The sequence below is a fragment of the Amblyraja radiata genome, chromosome 37, assembly GCF_010909765.2.
Source record: "Amblyraja radiata isolate CabotCenter1 chromosome 37, sAmbRad1.1.pri, whole genome shotgun sequence".
Lineage (NCBI taxonomy): Eukaryota > Metazoa > Chordata > Chondrichthyes > Rajiformes > Rajidae > Amblyraja > Amblyraja radiata.
The window spans coordinates 22,375,442-22,396,929 of record NC_045992.1 but is presented as its reverse complement, the minus strand read 5'-3'; the positions used below and the strand labels follow the sequence as shown (position 1 = coordinate 22,396,929).

The 21,488-nt window shown below is 45.0% G+C and overlaps 1 protein-coding gene across 1 annotated transcript in view; it reads left to right on the top strand.

Moving 5' to 3' along the window:
• bms1 (BMS1 ribosome biogenesis factor) overlaps window positions 1-21,488 on the top strand; it is a gene marked incomplete at its 5' end in the record, with an annotated part of 100,063 nt that overhangs the window by 27,236 nt on the left and 51,339 nt on the right. Inside the window, 3 exons of the mRNA XM_033012868.1 lie at window positions 151-249; window positions 13,961-14,109; window positions 20,316-20,397. Of these exons, the coding sequence (XP_032868759.1) occupies window positions 151-249; window positions 13,961-14,109; window positions 20,316-20,397 (330 nt within the window). The remainder of the gene's footprint in view (window positions 1-150; window positions 250-13,960; window positions 14,110-20,315; window positions 20,398-21,488) is intronic.

The window sequence follows — 21,488 nt, the reverse complement described above, 5'->3', positions numbered from 1 at the left end:
CTCCCCTGAAGTAGGGTCTTGACCCAAAACATCACCTATTATCTCCAGAGATGCTGCCTGTCCCGCTGAGTTACACCAGCATTTTGTGTAACTCCTACAGTGGTTTGTGTTAAAAAATATTATAGCATGCGCTCTTTTCCCTCTCTTCAGGTTTGTTGAAATGGAAGGAAGGGCTAGCCCAGCGTGCAGCTGATGTCTTCGTCCAGCAGCAGTCAGCTCCAAACCTCCGGAAACTGGTCTACGGAACAGGTAATCCGAGAGTAAGCTTCATCATTAAAGACTTTGGCCTTGAACGAGAGGGCAACAATGAGACGACGGAGTCTGAAAAAGTGTTCCGACCCGAAACGTCTCTTATTCCTTTTCTCCTGACCCACTGAGTGTCTCCAGCTTGTTGTGGCTATATTAATGGAACATTAAGGCTGGTGGCATGGGCCGGCAGCTAACTCTTTATTGCAATGCACTACAGTTCTCTTACTTGCTGCCTCTTCCCCCTAAATCACAGTATTTGTCCTCAATATTTGTCCAGTTTACTTTTGAAGCAATTTAGAAACTTTGTCATCAGAAGTGAGTAAAAAATTGTCACTACTTTTTGTCTATTCTCAAGCTTCTTCTGGTTCCTTTACCATCGCCTTAATTCACTGCCCTGTTGTTAGTCTTCACTCATGAGAAAAACGAAACTTTTGAACATGACTGTCATTCTTTAGCCCTGCAGCCATTCTAATGAATTCTTTGGACTCCCGTCTGCTGGTCCTTCCTGAAGTGTGTTTCTCAAAATTGGATCCTGTACCATAGCTGGGACTGAACGGAGTTTCGGGATGGTTTAACATAATTCTTGGCTGTTGCACTCTGCATCAATTAATAATGCCCAGATTTCCATATGTTTCATTAAGTTGTTGGTTATCCAACTACTTAACGTCTGAACATCTGAAGAAGGTTCTCAACCCAAAACGTCACCCATTCTTTTTCTCCAGAGATGCTGCCTGTGCCGCTGAATTACTCCAGCATTTTGTGTCAATGGTTAACCAACCCTGCAGTTTTCAGTCCGTGAATATTCCAGATCTGTATTTATTTTTGTTCACGTGGGCATTATTGATAAGTGAGTATTTATTGCCAATTCCAAGTGACCTCTTTGATGTTACAACTGGGATGTTGTCTCATTTTGTATCCTACCAAACGATATGATAGAACTTTATTTATCCCAGGAGGGAAATTGATCTGTCAAAAGTCATAAAACACAAAATACATGAAAAATGAAATTAAAGTGAGGACTGGAAAGGATTGGGGGATGTGCAAAGATTTGTGAGGAGGGAAGTCAGTCAGTCTACCCTACCACAGAAGGGGGAGAAGTTGTACAGCTTGATAGCCACAGGGAAGAAGGATCTCCTGTGGTGTTCTGTCCTGCATCTTGGTGGAACCAGTCTGTTGTTGAAGCTGCTCCTCAGGTTGACGAGTTTGTCATGGAGGGGGTGAGCTGTATTGTCCAGGATGCTCTGCAGTTTGAAGAGCAACCTCCCATGAATCCAACCACACCCCAGGACAGAGCCAGCCTTCCTGATGAGTTTGTTAATCCTATTGGCATCCGCGGCCTTCGCCCTGCTGCCCCAGCACACGGCAGCGAAGAAGGTGGCACTGGCCACCACCGATTGGTAGAACATCTGCAGCACCTTGCTGCAAACGTTTCCTTTGCTGTACCCCCGCATTTCAACCATTACTTGACATGATGCAGAATTAATTGAACTGGTTTTTACGTTGGTGAAGGTCTGATGGCGATAAACAACACTTGGGTTGCCCATGTGGCATTCATGAATCACGAATGTTTTATTGTCTTATGCACTGGGAACAGAACAAATATATCCTTACTTGGTTAGTGCACTAAACGGTGCTTAGTGTTGATCCTTTGATGTGAGAAGGTCAATGCCCATGACGGACAAGACAAGATCCTTTACTTTCTGCAGTCTCCTTCATTCTTGGTGGATTGGATTCCTGATCCACGCTGTGATTCAACCAGACAACATGCTCTTTACTGTCCACCTGCAGAAGTTCAATAGCCCTTGCAGTTTGTTCTCTCGATTCCCTCAGTGGCATTAGATATGTCTGATTAGGCTCCAGAGATTTATTTACCTTCATGCACTTTAGGACATCCACCATCACCTTGACTGTAATACAGACTATCCTCAAGACATCGCCATTAACTTTCCCACATTCCCAGCTTCCTGACTTTCTCCATGTAAAACAGACGAGAAATATTCATAAGTGTAGATCAGTGCTTCTCATGTTATGTCATACTTTGTAGCTATGCCCACTAGTTTAACAGAAAGCTTCTCTGCCCTTTCTCTCTCACTCTTGAGTTATGTGCTAAGATGAAGTTACCTATGCTGTAAAGCTAAGAAAGTATTTGTATCTTAATCACTGTGCGTGACTTAAGTTATTACAACAGCAGAAGCTCAACATGGTGTCAGAGTGCACGGACTCATTCCTTGCTTAATTATATTGCTGTCATTTTAGTTTGTTGTTTTCTCCGGTATATATTACTATGGCTTCTGCTCTCAGAAAACCAGAGATCCTGTTGTTTAACGAAGACCTCGCAGAACGGTGGCGCGTATTTAAAGAACTGAAGCTGGTCACCCTACTGCTGTACCCGATGTTCGAGCGTCAATTCTTCTTAATCTAGCAGGCACAGAAGCTGCTCGACGTGCCAGAAGATTTTATTATGAACCAGCTAAGTTTAACCTGGCTGGTGTCCAGATTGCTCCCGCTGAATCTATCCGAGACCCTGACTGCCTACTATGCAAATTCCGACTGTTATGTGTTAGAATAGAATAGGATAACATTTATTGTCATTTGAACCCAAGTTCAAACGCAATTACGTTTCTGCAGTCATACAAACATGAAAAAAACCAAGACACACAATTAACACAATTTACACAAACATTCATCACAGTGAATCTCCAAACACCTCCTCACTGTGATGGAAGGCAAAGTCTTGTCTCTCCCCTGTTCTTTATTCTTCTCCCGATGTTAAAGCCCCCAGCGGGCAATGGTAAGTCCCGCGGCCGTTAAGGCCGTGCCAGGCGATGTAAGGCCCTGCTCCGGGTCTTGAGGTTGAACCCCTCGGCGGGCGGGCGATGGTAAGTCCGGCGGCCGTTAAAGCCGCTCCGGTTCGTTTTCAACCCCGCAACCTCTTCGCTGCACAGCAAGTATTTTAACGTTGTCCATGCAGGACACCCAGGCGCTAAAGCTACTGTCCTACGGGCAAGAAGCATGTTTTACTGGCCTGCCATGGCCGACTACATCACCGAGACTGGCATCCTGAGCAGTGTGCAACAGTTTGGCACCTCATCAACAAATGCAACCACTTCTTTCACATCCGGCTCCTGCTCTCCCGTGGTCTACAGTGGCAACTGACATATTTGAATGGCATGGCAAGCAGTACCTGGTACTTGTCGATCCATATTCTGGATGGTTTGACATTGATTTTCTTAGCAGCCCCACTTCTCACAATGTGGTTTAGAAGCTTGCTCGCCATTTTGCAGACCACGCAGCTCCGTGCATACTGTTATCTGATGACGGCAGTCAATTTAACAGCCAACACTTCAAGGAGTTTGCTGCACGCTAGGGTTTTCGCCAAATCACCAGCAGCCCATAATATCCACAGTCGAATGGACTAGCTGAGCGAGCTGTCCAAGTGCCAAACAGCTCGTGGAACGTTCGTAGAGAGCTAATTCCGACGTGTTCCTGGATCTACTCAACTTACGCAACATCTCCCGCGACCCCATTTTGGGTTCACCCGCTCAACGTTTATTGTCGAGGCAGACCCGAGCCACGGTGCCACAGGTGGTTCCACCATTGGAAGTCCAGTCCAGGTTACAACAAAAGCGTGACATTCAAAAACAGTGGTATGACAGAACAAGTAGGCCACTGCCACCATTAACCGAGGGGCAGGTGGTTCATTTGCAAACTGACAAAGGCCATGACCGTATCGGTGTAATTTCTGGAACTGCTTCTGAGCCACGCTCATATCTGGTCAGTGCCGATGGCGGCACCTACAGGTGTAACAGACAACATATCCTGCCTGTGAATGAGCCACTCCACCTCCATATTACCCAGACCGTACAAGCGTACTTCCGTCCATGTCCGTTGGCATTGATCCGCCTACACCAGCACAACAATCCACTTCTGGAACGGCTGCGTTGCCAGTGGCGACTACCCCTCCTCCTCCACCACAGTCCCCGGTTTAATCACTGGGAATGCTGGTTCAATCTCCGTCACCCATGAAGCTACCGGGTCTGTCCCCGGTGGGGAAACACGGAGATGGTCTTTATTGCACACGTGCTGGTCGTGTTTGCAAGCCCAACATGAGGTACCCGGGCTATGTTCGACTTTCCTTCAGCTTATTATCAATGGCTATGCATGCCTTATGGTTTTGAACAGACATTTAATTCTTTAAGAGGGAGGATGTAGATCAGTGCTACTCATGTTATGTCATACTTTGTAGCTATGCCTGCTAGTTTAACAGAAAGCTTCTCTGCCCTTTCTCTCTCACTCTTGAGTTATGTGCTACGATGAAGTTACCAATGCTGTAACGCTAAGAAAGTCTTTGGATCTTAATCACTGTGCGTGACTTAAATTATTACAACAGCAGAAGCTCAACAATAAGGTCATGTGATAGGAGCGGAATTAGGCTACAAATCAACTCCGCTATTCAATCATGGCTGATCAATCTCCCTCCTACCATTCTCCTGCCTTCTCCCCATAATCTCTGACACCTGTATTTATCAAGAATCTAGGTGACCACTTTGGTTTCTAAAGGGCCCAATAATCTCTTTAGTTACTTTTTTTTCTTTAATATACATAATATTTCTTTGGATTCTCCTTCATCGTATCTGTCCTGCCCCGCTTTTTGCCCACTTGATTTCGTTAAGTATGTTGCTCAATCTGCAATTGAGGAACATATCCCATGGGGAGACCCTCATGGTAGGCTAATCCAGAAGATTAAAATATACGGGATTCACAATGATTTGGTCGCATGGGTCTGAAGAAGGGTTTCGACCTGAAATGTCATCCATTCCTTCTCTCCAGAAATTGCCTGCCCCGCTGATTTACTCCAGCTATTTGAGTCTATCTTTGGTTTAAACCAGCATCTGCAGTTCCTTCCTGAACATTGGCAGTTCCTTCCTGAACATCCACAGGCAATTAGACTGATTAACGGACTCTGTCCCCTTCCCAAATATCGCTCACCAACACATTCAACCTCGTCCATACTTTGACAGTTAGGCACCTGTCAAAGTAAAGCCACTGTAAAGCCACTGTCGGTCGGAATGTCTGTTTTTATTCTATTGTAAATTTTAAGCCTACTTTCTGTTTTTAGACATGGTAATTTTAATTTATTTTTAAAGCACTATGTATTTATCCTTTTTTATTAACTACACTGAATGGAAACTGATCGAGCAACGTTTTTTCGTTTCCTCTGTGTATGCGAGTACTTAGTGAAAATTATATTAAAGAAATACTGAATACTGAACATTGGTCGTATAACCATATAACCATATAACAATTACAGCACGGAAACAGGCCATCTCGGCCCTACAAGTCCGTGCCGAACAACTTTTTACCCTTAGTCCCACCTGCCTGCACTCATACCATAACCCTCCATTCCCTTCTCATCCATATGCCTATCCAATTTATTTTTAAATGATACCAACGAACCTGCCTCCACCACTTCCACTGGAAGCTCATTCCACACCGCTACCACTCTCTGAGTAAAGAAGTTCCCCCTCATGTTACCCCTAAACTTCTGTCCCTTAATTCTGAAGTCATGTCCTCTTGTTTGAATCTTCCCTATTCTCAAAGGGAAAAGCTTGTCCACATCAACTCTGTCTATCCCTCTCATCATTGTAAAGACCTCTATCAAGTCCGCCCTTAACCTTCTGTGCTCCAGAGAATAAAGACCTAACTTATTCAACCTTTCTCTGTAACTTAGTTGTTGAAACCCAGGCAACATTCTAGTAAATCTCCTCTGTACTCTCTCTATTTTGTTGACATCCTTCCTATAATTGGGCGACCAAAATTGTACACCATACTCCAGATTTGGTCTCACCAATGCCTTGTATAATTTTAACATTACATCCCAGCTTCTATACTCAATGCTCTGATTTATAAAGTCTAGCATACCAAAAGCTTTCTTTACCACCCTATCTATATAAGATTCCACCTTCAAGGAACTATGCACGGTTATTCCCAGATCCCTCTGTTCAACTGTATTCTTCAATTCCCTACCATTTACCATGTACGTCCTATTTTGATTTGTCTTGCCAAGGTGTAGCACCTCACATTTATCAGCATTAAACTCCATCTGCCATCTTTCAGCCCATTCTTCCAAATGGCCTAAATCACTCTGTAGACTTTGGAAATCCTCTTCATTTTCCACAACACCCCCTATCATCTGCATACTTACTAATCCAATTTACCACACCTTCATCCAGATCATTGATGTACATGACAAACAACAAAGGACCCAACACCGATCCCTGAGGCACCCCACTAGTCACCTGCCTCCAACCCGACAAACAACCATCCACCATTACCCTCTGGCTTCTCCCATTCAGCCACTGTTGAATCCATCTTGCTACTCCTGCATTTATACCCAACAGTTGAACCTTCTTAACCAACCTTCTGGAGATCTAGCCAGTGGAGTTCCACAGGGATCAGTATAAACAACTTGAACGTAAATGTAGATGGGTTAGTTAGTGTGCAGATTACTCGTTGTAATATGGAAGGCTGTCTCAGTATACAGTGCGATATAGATCAACTGTAGAAATTTTCTGAGAAATGGCGGATGGAGTTTAATCTGAAATGTTGCACTTTGGGTCGTCAAATGTTGCTCGTTGATAGACGAGAAAAAATCACAAGAACAGGCCCTTCAGCCCCCAATGTCTGAACTAAACTTGATGCCAAGACCAACTCTTATCTGCCTGCACATAATCCATAACCCTCCTTTCCCTGCATATCCATGTGCCTATCCAAAAGTCTCTTAAATGCCACTTTCATCTTCCTCTACCACCACCCCCCGTAGTGGGTTCCAGGCACTCACCGCCCTCTGTTTAAAACAATTTGCCCCGCACATCTTCTGTAAAGATAGGCACATTGCTCTTCTCACCTTAAAATTATTCCCTCTAATATTTGACTTTTCCATCCTGGGAAAAAGATTCTGACTATCAAAGGTTCTGATGCCAAGACACTTAACAATATTGATGTACCGAGGGATTTTGGAGCCCAGAACCATAGCTCCCTGAAAGTGACAACACGAGTACATAGAGTGGTAAAGAAGATGTGTGGTTTGCTTGCCTTCATTGGTTGGTGCATTGAATATAAGAGTCAGAAAGTCATGATATAGCTCCAAGACTTTGGTTAGGCTGCATTTGGAGTATTGCGTGCAGCTCTGGACGCCCCCATCACAGAAAGGATGTGGAGGCTTTGGAGTAGCTGATACTCTCCCAATATTGTCAGGATTGGGTGGGTATCAGCTACAAGGAGAGGTTGAACAAACATGGATTGTTAACTCTCTAGAATACTGGAGAGTGAGGGAAGACCTTATAGATGTATCTAAAATGATAAACTGCATAGATAGGGTAGACAGTCAGAATCATTTTGCCAGGGTATAAACATGAAAGATAAGGACTTTAAGGTGAGAGGGGCAAAGTTTAAAGGGCATGTGTGGGGTAAATTTTTTATACAGAGGGTAGTGGGTACCTGGAACGAGCTGCAAGGGGTGGTGGTGAAAACAGATACCATCATGGCATTTAAGAAAATGTTAGACCCCCCTCATGGATAGGCAGGGAACAGAAGGATATTGATCATGTGCAGGCTGATGAGATTACTTTATCTTGGCATCATGTTCATTGACATTGTTGACCAAAGGGCATGTTCCTGTGCTGTGTTCTAATCCCCTATACTCCTCCAGGGATACACTTGATGCGAGCTGCAGAAATCAGACAAAGACCTCCTTTTGTCCTGACCAAAACCTTAATTTTCCTTGTCAGCTGGGGTTCGTTACTGCTACTTGAGTTGCCCTTCACTTCAACAGGAACTTGAACTCTCATTATCACACTTTTATAAATGCATATCGGAAAAATAGCACATATTTCGCTTGACCAGCTTACAACCCAGCAGTATGGCTATTGATTTCTCTAACTTTAAGTAACCCTTCTCTATAATTCCTGTTGCAGGTACCTATCCATGCCCTGAGTTCAACACTCCAGGGAATGTCCTGCAGCCTCGGAGTCATCCTGGACCCTGGCTCCAGGGAGGCAGTATATTATCCTGGTCTCGCTATTCTCACAGACTCCTGCCCGTCTCCCGAACTAACGAGTCTCCTATCACTATGGCTCTGCCTGACATCACCCTTCCCGCTGTGCCTCCAACACCTTGCATACACCTGACAGTTGCTGCTGCTTCCACCTGAACGCCAGCCCCTCCCCCCTCCCAAAAGTACTCAAAAAGGTAATCAAGTAATCTAATGGTATGAACACTAAGCATGTAGGAAGGAACTGCAGATGGTGGTTTAAGCCGAAGATGGACGCAAAATGCTGGAGTAACCAGCGGGACTGGCAGCATCTTTGGAGAAAAGGATTGGGAGAAGTCACCCATTCCTTCTCTCCAGAGATGCTGCCTGTCCCACTGAGATATGAACATTGAGTCAGGGACTCAAGACTCAAGAGCCAGAGGCAAGTATATTTTATTGTCATATGGCCCAAAAAGGAATAATGAAACTCTTACTTGCAGCAGCTCAACTGATATGTAAACATGGTACTTTATTTCTTATACTTCGCACATTCATAAACATGTTGTTGCAAGTATGATGTTGTGGGAATTACAGAGACATGGCTGCAAGAGGACCAGGGCTGGGAACTGAATATTCAAGGTTTACGTCCTTTTGAAAAGAGGGGGTGGGGTAGCTCTATTGGTGAGGAATAAAATTCAGTCCCTTGAGAGGGGTGACATAGAATCAGGAGATGTGGAGTCAGTATGGATAGAACTGAGGAATTGTAAGGGTAAAAAGACCCCAATGGGCGGCGCGACCGATGTCGCAGCGGCCTCTGCAGTCTGTCTGTATTTTTTATTTTTTTGTCCTGTTGAGGGTTTAGTTTGTAATGAGTTTTTAAATGTGTATGTGTGGTGGGTGGGGGAAACTTTTAAACTTTTAAATCTCTTCCCTGCATGGAGACCCGACCTTTTCCCTGTCGGATCTCCGTTGCCGTTGGGGCCTAGCGCCGTGGAGCGGCCTCCAACCGGAGTGACCTGGGGGCTCAAGTCACGGAGCCTGTGGAGCTGTGGAGCTGTGGACCTACCTCCGTGGAGCTGTGGAGCTGTGGAGCCTGTGGAGCTGTGGAGCCTGTGGAGCTGTGGACCTACGGACCTACCTCCGTGGAGCTAGCCAGCTTCGGAGCGTGGAGAGCTGCGGGGGCGAGCTGCTGCGACCCGACTCCGGTGGATGGTGACACCGGGAGCTCGCGGGTCCCCGGTGGGAGACTGCTTTGCGGGGCACCGACAACGGCGACTTCTCCCGCCCGAATTGTGGGGTTGAGAGTGACCTGGAGGGGGGCCTTACAACGCCCGGCGCGGCTGTAAATTGCCGTGGACTTGCTAGCGCCCGCCGGGGGCTCCAACATCAAGACCCGGGGCAGGGCCCTACATCGCCCGGCGTGGCTTTGAGTGGCCGCGGACTTGCTAGCGCCCGCCGGGGGCTTTGGCCTCGACTTCGGGAGAGGAATGGAGAGCAGGGGAGAGACAAGTCTTTGCCTTCCATCACAATGAGGAGGAGACTCACTGTGATGGATGTTTATGTGAATTGAATTGTGTTGGTGTGTGTCTTGGTTCTTTTTTTGTATGGCTGCAGAAACCAAATTTCGTTTGAACCTCATGTGAGGTTCAAATGACAAATAAAAGGTATTGTATTGTATTGTATCTACAGGCCTCCAAACAGTAGCCTGGATATAGGGTGTAAGTTGAATCAAGAGTTAAAATTGGCATGTTGTAAAGGTAATACTACGGTTGTTATGGGAGATTTCAACACGCAGGTAGACTGGATAAATCAGGTTGGTACTGGACCCCAAGAAAGGGAGTTTGTGGAGTGCCTCAGTGATGGATTCTTAGAGCAGTTTGTACTGGAGCCTACCAGGGAGAAGGCAATTCTGGATTTAGTGTAGTGTAATGAACCGGATTTGATAAGGAATCTTGAGGTAGGCCATTAGGAGGTAGTGACCATAATATGATAAGTTTTAATTTACAATTTGAGAGGCAGAAGGGTAAATCAGAAATGTCGATATTACAGTTGAACAAAGGGGGCTATGGAGCCAAAGTTGACTGGAACAATACCTTAGCAGTGATGACAGTGGAACAACAATGGCAGGTATTTCTGGGAATAATACAGAAGGTGCAGGATCAGGTCATTCCAAAGAGGAAGAAAGATTCCAAGGCGAGTAAGAGGCGACCGTGGTTGGCAAGGGAAGTCAGGGATAGTATAAAAATAAAAGAGAAGTACAACATAGTAAAGATGAGCAGGAAGTCAGAGGGTTGGGTTACATTTCAAGAGGTACGTAGGTAAGCTAGTCAAGAATATGAAGGAGAATAGTTAAAGCTTCTTTCGGTATGTGAAGAGGAAAAAAAGTTAAGACCAAAGTTGGACCCTTGAAGAATGAAAACGTTGAATTTATTACGGGTAACAAGGAAATGGCAGATGAGTGGAACTAGTACTTTGGATCTGTCTTCACTAAGGAGGACACAAACACTCTTCCTGATGTACGAGTGGCCAGAGGATCTGGGGTGACGGAGGAACAGAAGGAAATCCAGGAAATGGTGTTGGGTTGACTGATGGGACTGAAAGATGATAAATCCCCAGGGCCTGATGGTCTGCATCCCAGGGGACTTAAGAAAGTGGCTCTAGAAATCATGGATGCATTGGTGATCACTTTCCAATGTTCGATAGATTCAGGATCAGTTCCTGTGGATTGGAGGGTCGCTAATGTTATCCCACTTTTTAAGAAAGGCGGGAGAGAGAAAACGGAATTATAGACCAGTTAGCCTAACATCGGTGGTGGGGAAGATGCTGGAGTCAATCATAAAAGATGAAATAGCGGCACATTTGGATAGCAGTAACTGGATCCAAGTCAGCATGGATTTACGAAGGGGAAATCATGCTTGACTAATCTTCTGGAATTTTTTGAGGCTGTAACTGGGAAAATGGACGTGAGAGCCAGTGGATGTAGTGTACCTGGACTTTCAGAAAGCATTTGATAAGGTCCCACTTAGGAGATTAGTGGGCAAAATTAGGGCTCATGGTATTGGGGGTAGAGTGCTGACGGATAGAAAATTGGTTGGCAGACAGGAAACAAAGAGTACGGATTAACGGGTCCCTTTCGGAATGGCAGGCAGTGACTAGTGGGGTACCAAAAGGCTCAGTGCTGGGACCGCAGCTATTTACAATATACATTAATGATTTATATGATGGGATTAAAAGTGACATTAGCAAATTTGCATTGTGAACAATGAGGAGGATGCTATGAGACTGCAGGGTGACTTGGACAGGTTGGGCGAGTGGGCAGATGCATGACAGATGCAGTTTAATGTGAATAAATATGAGGTTATCCACTTTGGTAGCAAAAACAGGAAGACAGATTATTATCTAAATGGTGTCAAGTTGGGAAAAGGGGAAGTGCAAAGGGTTCTGGTGGTCCTTGTTCATCAGTCAATAAAAGTAAGCATGCAGTGAAGAAAGCGAATGGCATGTTGGCCTTCATAACAAGAGGAGTTGAGTATAGGAGCAAAGAGGTCCTTCTGCAGTTGTACAGGGCCCGAGTGAGACCACACCTGGAGTATTGTGTGCACTTGTGGTCTCCAAATTTGAGGAAGGACATTCTTGCTATTGAGTGAGTGGAGCGTAAGTTCACAAGGTTAATTACCAGGATGGCGAAGTTTGCACATGCTAGAGGCAGGAAACATGTTCCCGATGTTGGGGGGTGTCCAGAACCAGGGGCCACACAGTTTAAGAATAAGGGGTAAGCCATTTAGAACGGAGATGAGGAAACACTTTCTCTCAGAGTTGTGTCTGGAATCCTCTGCCTCAGAGGGCGGTGGAGGCCGGTTCTCTGGATACTTTCAAGAGAGAGCTAGATAGGGATGTTGAAGATAGTGGAGTTAGATTGGTGACTAAAATTAGAGCACATGGTATTGGGGGTAGGGTGTTGACATGGATAGAAAATTGGTTGACAGACAGCAGGCAAAGAGTAGGAGTGAACGGGTCCTTTTCAGAATGGCAGGCAGTGGCGAGTGGAGTGCCGCAAGGCTCGGTGTTGGGGCCGCAACTGTTTACCATATATATTAATGATTTGGAAGAGGGAATTAGGAGCAACACTAGCAAGTTTGCGGATGACACAAAGTTGGGTGGCAGTGTGAACTGTGAAGAGGATGTTAGGAGGTTGCAGGGTGACCTGGACAGGTTGAGTGAGTGGGCAGATGCGTGGCAGATGCAGTATAATATAGATAAATATGAGGTTATCCACTTTGGCGGCAAAAACAAGGGGGCAGATTATTATCTCAATGAGGTTAGGTTAGGTAAGGGGGAGGTACAGCGAAACCTGGGTGTCCTTGTACACCAGTCACTGAAAGTTGGCGTGCAGGTACAGCAGGCAGTGAAGAAAGCTAATAGAATGTTGGCCTTCATAACAAGAGGATTTCAGTATAGGAGTAAAGAGGTTCTTCTGCAGTTGGATAGGGCTCTGGTAAGACCACATCTGGAGTATTGTGTACAGTTTTGATCTCCTAATTTGAGGAAGGACATCCTTGTGATTGAGGCAGTGCAGCGTAGGTTCATGAGATTGATCCCTGGGATGGCGGGACAGTCGTATGAGGAAAGATTGAAAAGACTAGGCTTGTATTCACTGGAGTTTAGAAGGATGAGGGGGATTTTATAGAAACATATAAAATTAGAAAATGACTGGTCAAGCTAGATGCAGGAAAAATGGTCCCAATGTTGGGCGAGTCCAGATCCAGCGGTCACAGTCTTAGAATAAAGGGGAGGTCATTTAAGACTGACGTGAGAAAAAACTTTTTCACCCAGAGAGTTGTGAATTTGTGGAATTCCCTGCCACAGAGGGCAGTGGAGGCCAAATCACTGGATGGATTTAAAAGAGAGTTAGATAGAGCTCTAGGGGCTAGTGGAATCAAGGAATATGGGGAGGAGGCAGGCACGGGTTATTGATTGGGGACGATCAGCCATGATCACACCGAAGGGCCGAATGGCCTCCACTTGCACCTATTTTCTAAAGTCCCTAGTGCGTTCTGCAATTCTCCAATTTTAGGCAACTAAGCTGCAAACACCTCCCTCCCCCCTCTGTTTTTCACCACTCTTCCATCCCATCTGGATGTGCACCCATTTCTCGCTTCCCCTGCCATCAATATTCCTTAATTTTCTTTATTTTCTGAAAATACCTGAAAAGTCACCCATTCCTTCGCTCCAGAAATCTTGCCTTTCTCATCGCTATCAGAGGGATTTGTTTTTTTAGTTTGTACAAAACAAGTGCCAGGAGTAAAATACTGTCCCAAACCCACACTGGCGTACAGATTTTGTTCGGTGAAGAATTAAGAATATGGAATATGTTGGTTAATGGAATTGGTGGACAGAACTGCCATGACCTTACCGCACATCAGAGCAACCTTGGGGCTGGCCTGCCCTTTCCCAGCCAGGGAGGGGCAGCTCTACATGAGAGTGATGCAAGATGAACCTTTAGTATCACTAGTCTTACTGTCTCCCACTACATTCCATCTGTCCCGCCCACTCCCCTGACATCAGTCTGAAGAAGGGTCTCAACCCGAAACGTCACCCATTCCTGCTCACCAGAGATGCTGCCTGTCCTGCTGAGTTACTCCAGCATTTTGTGTCTTATCTTTTTTATCATTCCTTCAGTCAGTGAAGACAAAGAGGATGAGGAAGATGATGTATTTGGAGGAATCTTCCACGTTAGCAAGCTTAACAAAGTATCCAGAAGCAAAGACAACAGCCTGGATTCCACAATATTTCCTGTGAAGAATCTTCTTGACTGGGACTTGGAAGAGGTAAGACTGAATTGTGTCATGGATTTACACTTATTCACCTGATTTTGAATGTTGGTACAGCATTCCTGTGTTCTCAGCACCTTCATCTTGCCATCCGTAATACCACTACCTGGTTGGACAAATCCTTGGAAGCCAATTGAGTGAGATGAAGATCCCAGTGTGGCACTGACTGCAGATACTGATCTTCATACTGGCCAACACCATCTACTGTGTGATCATCTCCATCCTCAATATAGTGGACGAAAGACAGGATAACTTTTTTTAGTTTAGAGATATAGCACGGAAACAGGCCCTTCAAGCCCACCGTCCGCACTGACCCGCTATCCCCGCACGCTAAAGCTATCCACCACACAACAATTTACAATTATACAAAGTTAATTAACCTACTGACCTGTATGTCCTTGGAGTGTGGGAGGAAACCAGAGCTCCCGGAGAAAACCCATGCAGATCACAAGGAGAGTGTTCAAACTCCGTACAGACAGCACCTGTAGTCGGGATCTAACTCGGGTCTCTGGCGCTGTGAGGCAGCAACTCTACCGCTGCACCACTGTGCCACCCCCAGGTTGAACAAAACTGCCACTCTGAAGCTACAAAAGAGGAAAATGAAGAAACGTTTGAAACAACTCCTTTGCTAACAGATAGCAGCAATGAAAACAAGATCAACTGAAAGATATTGGGAAGAACAATTTAGCAGTTAAATTCACAATTTAGCAGTTAAATTGTTCCATGATATGTCCCTGTCATGCCTGTCCTATTGTATTGCCATTTAACTGTTTATACCTCAATCTCCATGAGGTATCATCCCAAAGGCTATCTCTGCTCAGCTGGATCCAGACTTCTGACAGAAGCCAAAAAGGGTGCTGTTGCATGTGACCAGTGCTTTTTTTTTAATTGACACGTTTCCCTTTGCTTTAAACTTTATTCTACCAAAGCCCACATTATCTTGGATTGCTATTTGAACGTATGAATGATTACTTTATTATCACATGTGATATGTCACAGTGAGATTCTTTGTTTTGCATGCAAAAGAATGCAAAGAATCGCCACATATAGGGTGCCAACAAAATTACAAAGTATTCCATTTGGTCCCTAATGGTCCTCCTTTGTTCTCAGCGGCCCCCCCACGCCGGTTCCCCTATGTTCTCTTGGCGGCCCCTCACATCGGGTTCCCCTATGTTCTCTTGGCGGTGCGTCCAGCACACGCCTGTCCGACCTCAGGCATCCTCCACCAGCCTGTCCTCTACCACTGCCGGGTTCTCTCCTGACGGCAGCGCCTACCCTGAGTCCAGCTGTTATAGTCCCTTCCTCAACTATTTCTTGAAGCTCATTCCATATACCCACCACCTTCGATGTGAAAATATTGTCCCCTCAGGTTTAGAGTCATGGAGTGATACAGCATGGAAACAGGCCCTTTGGCCCAACTTTCCCACACCCAACTTGTTCCCAGTTACGCTAGTCCCACCTGCCTGCATTTGGTCCATATCCCTCCAAACCTGTCGTATCCATATACGTGTCTAAATGTTTCTTAAACATAGAAACATAGAAATTAGGTGCAGGAGTAGGCCATTCGGCCCTTCGAGCCTGCACCGCCATTCAATATGATCATGGCTGATCAATTAACTCAGTATCCCGTACCTGCCTTCTCTCCATACCTTCTGATCCCCTTAGCCACAAGGGCCACATCTAACTCCCTCTTAAATATAGCCAATGAACTGGCCTCGACTACCCTCTGTGGCAGAGAGTTCCAGAGATTCACCACTGTGTGAAAAAGTTCTTCTCATCTCGGTTTTAAAGGATTTCCCCCTTATCCTTAAGCTGTGACCCCTTGTCCTGGACTTCCCCAACATCGGGAGCAATCTTCCTGCATCTAGCCTGTCCAACCCCTTAAGAATTTTATAAGTTTCTATAAGATCCCCTCTCAATCTCCTAAATTCTAGAGAGTATAAACCAAGTCTATCCAGTCTTTCTTCATAAGACAGTCCTGACATCCCAGGAATCAGTCTGGTGAACCTTCTCTGCACTCCCTCTATGGCAATAATGTCCTTCCTCAGATTTGGAGACCAAAACTGTACGCAATACTCCAGGTGTGGTCTCACCAAGACCCTGTACAACTGCAGTAGAACCTCCCTGCTCCTATACTCAAATCCTTTTGCTATGAAAGCTAACATACCATTCGCTTTCTTCACTGCCTGCTGCACCTGCATGCCCACTTTCAATGACTGGTGTACCATGACACCCAGGTCTCGCTGCATCTCCCCTTTTCCTAGTCGGCCACCAGTGGGATTAAACATTGGGATAGTCCCTGCATCAGCTACCACCTATGGCAGCTCGTTCCATACACCCACCACCCCTTGTGTGAAAAAGTTACCCTTCAGATCCCTATTAAATATTTTCCCCTTAAACTTAAACCTATGTTCTCTGGTCCTCGATTCACCTACTCTGTGCATCTACTCGATCTATTCCTCTCATGTTTTTATACACCTCTTATAGATTAATTCTCATCCTCCTGCTCTCCAAGGAATAGATACCCAGCCTATTCAAACTCACCCTATAGCTCAGACTCTCGAATCCTGGCACCATCATCATAAATCTTCTCTGTGCCTTTTCAAACTTGACAACATCTTTCCTATAACATGGTGCCCAGAACTGAACAAAATACTCTGAATGTGGCCTCACCAACGTCTTATACAACTGCAACATGACCTCCCAACCTATGCTCAGTACTCTGACTGATGAAGGCCAATGTGCCAAAAGCCTCTTTGACCACCCTGTCTCCCTGCGACTCCACCTTCAAGGAGCTATGCACCTGCATTCCTAGATCCCTCTGCTCTACCATTCATTCATACCCTATCATTCACTGTTTGGTCCTGCCCATGTTAGACATCCCAAAATGCAACATGTCACATTTCTCTGTGTTCCATCACCACAGCCCACGTGTTAAACATCTATTAAATGTTTCCCCTCACCATAAACATATACTCTCTACTTCTGGATTCCTCTGCACTGGGGAAAAATGTCTCTGTTCACTCACCCTTTCTATTCCTTCAACATTGTTCTGCTTTACTAGTTGGCTTGGAGGTGGATTTTTCAGTTTCTGGAAAAGCTTTGTCAGTCACTAAATAATTGAAACTAAACAATGATGAATGAATGAATGAATGAATAAATAAGTTTATTGGCCGATTATTCACATACAAGAATTTCCCTTGGTGGTATTGGGGTTTTAAAGAAAACAATTAATCATCGGAAATATATTTATACTATTGGGCCTTACAAGCCCATGTTTGCATTAGTTAGTTTATTGGATTGAACATTGGATTGAAAAGAGGAGCTGTAGTGAGTGTTTTGCTGAACAGTGATAAGGTTGCTTGTCGATAGGGTTTTGTCTTCGGTTGATAAGATTTCTCTTGTCTGGATTTGTGTTATTTAACTTTTTACCCAATTGCTCGTTTTTTAAACTGAGACATTCCTTGCCTTCATTGCTAGATGCATACATTATAAGAGTCAGGAGGTCAAGATGCAGCTCTGTAGGACTTTGGTTAGGCCGCATTTCAAAGGTTTCAAAGATTTTGGAGTATTGCATGCAGTTCTGGTCGCCCCATTACAGGAAAGATGCAGAGGTTTTGGAGAGGGTGCAGAGAAGAATGTTGCCTTGGGGGGTTTCAGCTACAGGGATAGGTTTGATAGATGGATTGTTTTCTCTGGAATTTCAGAAGCTAGATAGAAGTATATGTAAAAGTATATGTCAAATTATGAACTTTTTTTCCAGGATGGAAAAGTCCAATACTAGCTATAACGTAAGATGGGAAAAATGTAATATGTTATATTACACAGAAAGTGATGGGGGCCTGAAGCACATGGCCTGGAGGCAAATATGATAGTGGTGTTTAAGAGGCTTTTAGACAGGTACATGGATATACAGGGCATTGAGGGATATGGATCATATACACAGACAGATGAGCCTTGTTTAACTTGACATTATGTTCGGCACAAACATTGTGGGCAGAGTGGCCGTTCTATGTGCTAAGACATCTTGCCTTTATGTAAGGAGACGAAACCGGGATGGGTGAGCTAAAAGCTTGGTTAAAGGCAGGTATGATTTTGCGTGAGGTGTGTTCCAGACTCTACTTCTCAAAATAGGCGTGAGAAGTAGAGTCTGGAAAGCAGTTCCCAATCTAATTGTGCAGATGTAGTGGAGTGAAGAGAGTAGAGGATGCATGGGAGCAGAGTCAGGAAGAGGTTCAGTGGCTGTAGAGCTGAAATAAGGGGCTGTCCCACAGCGGCGACCTAATCCGCGAGTTCAGACGAGTTTGCCCTCAACTCGTACTCCCAGCATGGTTGACACGAGGTCCAAGAGGTCTTTAACTCTCCTTCATACTCGAGAGTAGTCCCAGTGTACTCGAGGCCTCAGCTACGTTACGGAGTATTTTTCAGCATGTTGAAAAATGCCAGCGAGTAAAAAAAGGTCACCATGGGGGGAAAAAGCGATACTTTTTTTACTCGTAGGTTTACATAGAAACATAGAAAATAGGTGCAGAAGTAGGCCATTCGGCCCTTCGAGCCTGCACCGCCATTCGATATGATCATGGCTGATCATCCAACTCAGTATCCTGTACCTGCCTTCTCTCCATACCCCCTGATCCCTTTAGCCACAAGGGCCACATCTAACTCCCTCTTAAATATAGTCAATGAACTGTCCTCAACTACCTTCTGTGGCAGAGAATTCCACAGATTCACCATTCTCTGTGTGAAAAATGATTTTCTCATCTCGGTCCTAAAAGACTTCCCTCTTATCCTTAAACTGTGACCCCTTGTTCTGGACTTCCCCAACATCGGGAATAATCTTCCTGCATCTAGCCTGTCCAATCCCTTAAGAATTTTGTAAGTTTATATAAGATCCCCCCTCAATCTTCTACATTCTAGCCTGTACAAGCCGAGTTTAGTCGAAGTAAGTCGTAGTAGCTTGGCATGTTATTCATAGCTAATCGAGGGGAGTCGAAGGTAGTCGTAGAAAGTCTTCTACATAATCGAAGGGAGGTCGAAGGAGGTCGTCTTCACGAGAGTCTTCACTATTCGGTGTCCAATTTTCTGGAAGCTAGTCTAAGCTGGTCTTGAACATAGTCTAAGCTGGTCTTGAACATAGTTGAAGGAGGTCTTCAACATGATATTTTTTTCAAACCGTCCTAAACTCTTCTAAACTCGCTAATTATGTCGCCGCTGTGGGACAGCCCCTAATAGGCTACTGATATAGGATGAAGAGACCGATAGATTTGGAGCTAATGGAAGTAATTGACCACAGAACATTTCATCATAGAGAGATACAGCACAGAAACAGGCCCTTCGGCCCACTAAGTCTCTGTCAACTAACCCTACTTTAATCTGAAGAAGAGTACGACCTGAAACATCACCTGTTCCTTTTCTCCAGAGATGCTGCCTGCCTGACCCATTGAGTTGGTCCAGCATTTTAATTCTACCAACTTTAATCCCACTTTTTTTCTCATCATCTCCTCAATTTCTATCACGCACCCACACACTGGGAACAATATATGGGAGCCAATTAATTTACCAATTCACACGTTTTGTTGAACACTATCCATAATAATCCTCAACACCGCCACCCTGCAAGGATGTATTCTCAGTCGCCACGAACTCCATCTAAATGTTCACAAATGACACCACAGTGGTGGGCCGGATCTCAAACAATGATGTGAGTTAATGAAGGAGGTTGAGACCTTACTAGTATGGTGTAAAGGCAACAGTGGCGCAGCAGTAGAGTTGCTACTTTACAGCTGCATAGAACTTGGTTTGATCCTGACTACAGGTGCCGTGTCTGTAAGGAGTTTGTACGTTCTCCCTGTGACTGCAGGTTTGCTCCAGGTGCTCCGGTTTCCACCCACATTCCAAAGACGCATAGTTTTGTACGTTAATTAGCCTCTGTAAATTGTAAATTGTCCCCAGTGTGTGGGATAGAACTAGTCTTTGCTTGATCGCTGGTCAGCGCGGACAGTGGGCTGAAGGGCCTGTTTCCACATTGTATCTTTAAAACACCATTCTCTCCCTCAGTGTCAGCAAGATGAAGGAGCTAGTTATTGTCCTCAGACATCTAATGAAACACATCCTTTCCACATTTTGCCTTTTGATATCTTGCTACTCAAAGTAAGATTTTCTTTCATTGTTATTTATTCTTTGTTTTTTCTTTGTTTATACAGGTAAGGACTAGTGTCCAGGATTGTTTTGTGACTGGAAAATGGGATTTGGATGAGGATGCAGCGGCACTCCTTGAAGAAGATGGTAGGTGGCATTTAAAACAACGTTCACAAGAAATGCATATTGTTGGTTCAGTGGGATTGAATTGCCCCTTATTGAATTGGCATATGGAGACTTTTCAGTTTATGTTCTATAATCTGAATATAAATTCAGATTATAGAACATAGAAGAAGCGGAAACCGCTTTCGACCATTAGGGAGACTGACAAAAACCTCCGGGAACTGCACGGATACCTTGGGTGGGGCGCAAAGTTTCCAGAGGTTTCCTTTCAGGTTTCCTAAGTGGGACAGGGGCATAACAGACCCTATCATGAAGGGAACTGGTGAAACTGAAACAATTCACTGCAGATCGCGACAACCTGCGATATAACGGTAATGCTGGAAACTCAGCGGGTCAGGCTGCATCTGTGCAGGGTTAACATTTTGCGTTGAGGAGCCTTCATCAGAATCAAGAAGCTAGAAGTGAAATCTGTCTTAAAAATGGAGACACATGAAACTGCAGACTCTGAAATCTGCAAAGCGCCATGAGCCCGACCCAAAACATCTGTCCATTTCTTTCCCAGATGCTGCCTGACCCGCTGAGTTTCTCCGGCATTTTGTGTTTTGCTATGTCATATAAATGTCATACAGTCATAGAGCAAGGAAGCAGGCCCTTCGGCCCAACTTGCCCACACCGAAGTGGCTACGCTGCCAAGCAGCTGCGGCTCGCCTGCAGTCTGTCTGTCTTTTCCTTTTTTTTGTTTTCTTTTGTCTTGTTTGATGTATGTTTTAGTTTATTTTTAGTTGTGTACTACACCAAGTGCAGACCCGTTGGGTCTGCTCCCCCAACGTAGCCGTTCCCTACCCGTAGCCCCCACGGGAGACGTGGTCCTCCAACTCAAGCGGCTCAGGAATCAGCAGTGTGGCTGTTTTTAAATGGCGTATTTGAGGCGAAATGCGGACGCTAGCAGCCGTTATGGTCGCTGGCCAGCAGGAGGCGACAAAATGAGTGAGTGGGGGGGAAGAAGGATTTTATTAAAAATGTGTACATAAACCTGACGTAATTTAATGAGGAGTGGATATTTGGAATGAAAAATGAAATCTCTACCGAAATGGAAAAATTCAGGGCGTTTGTGG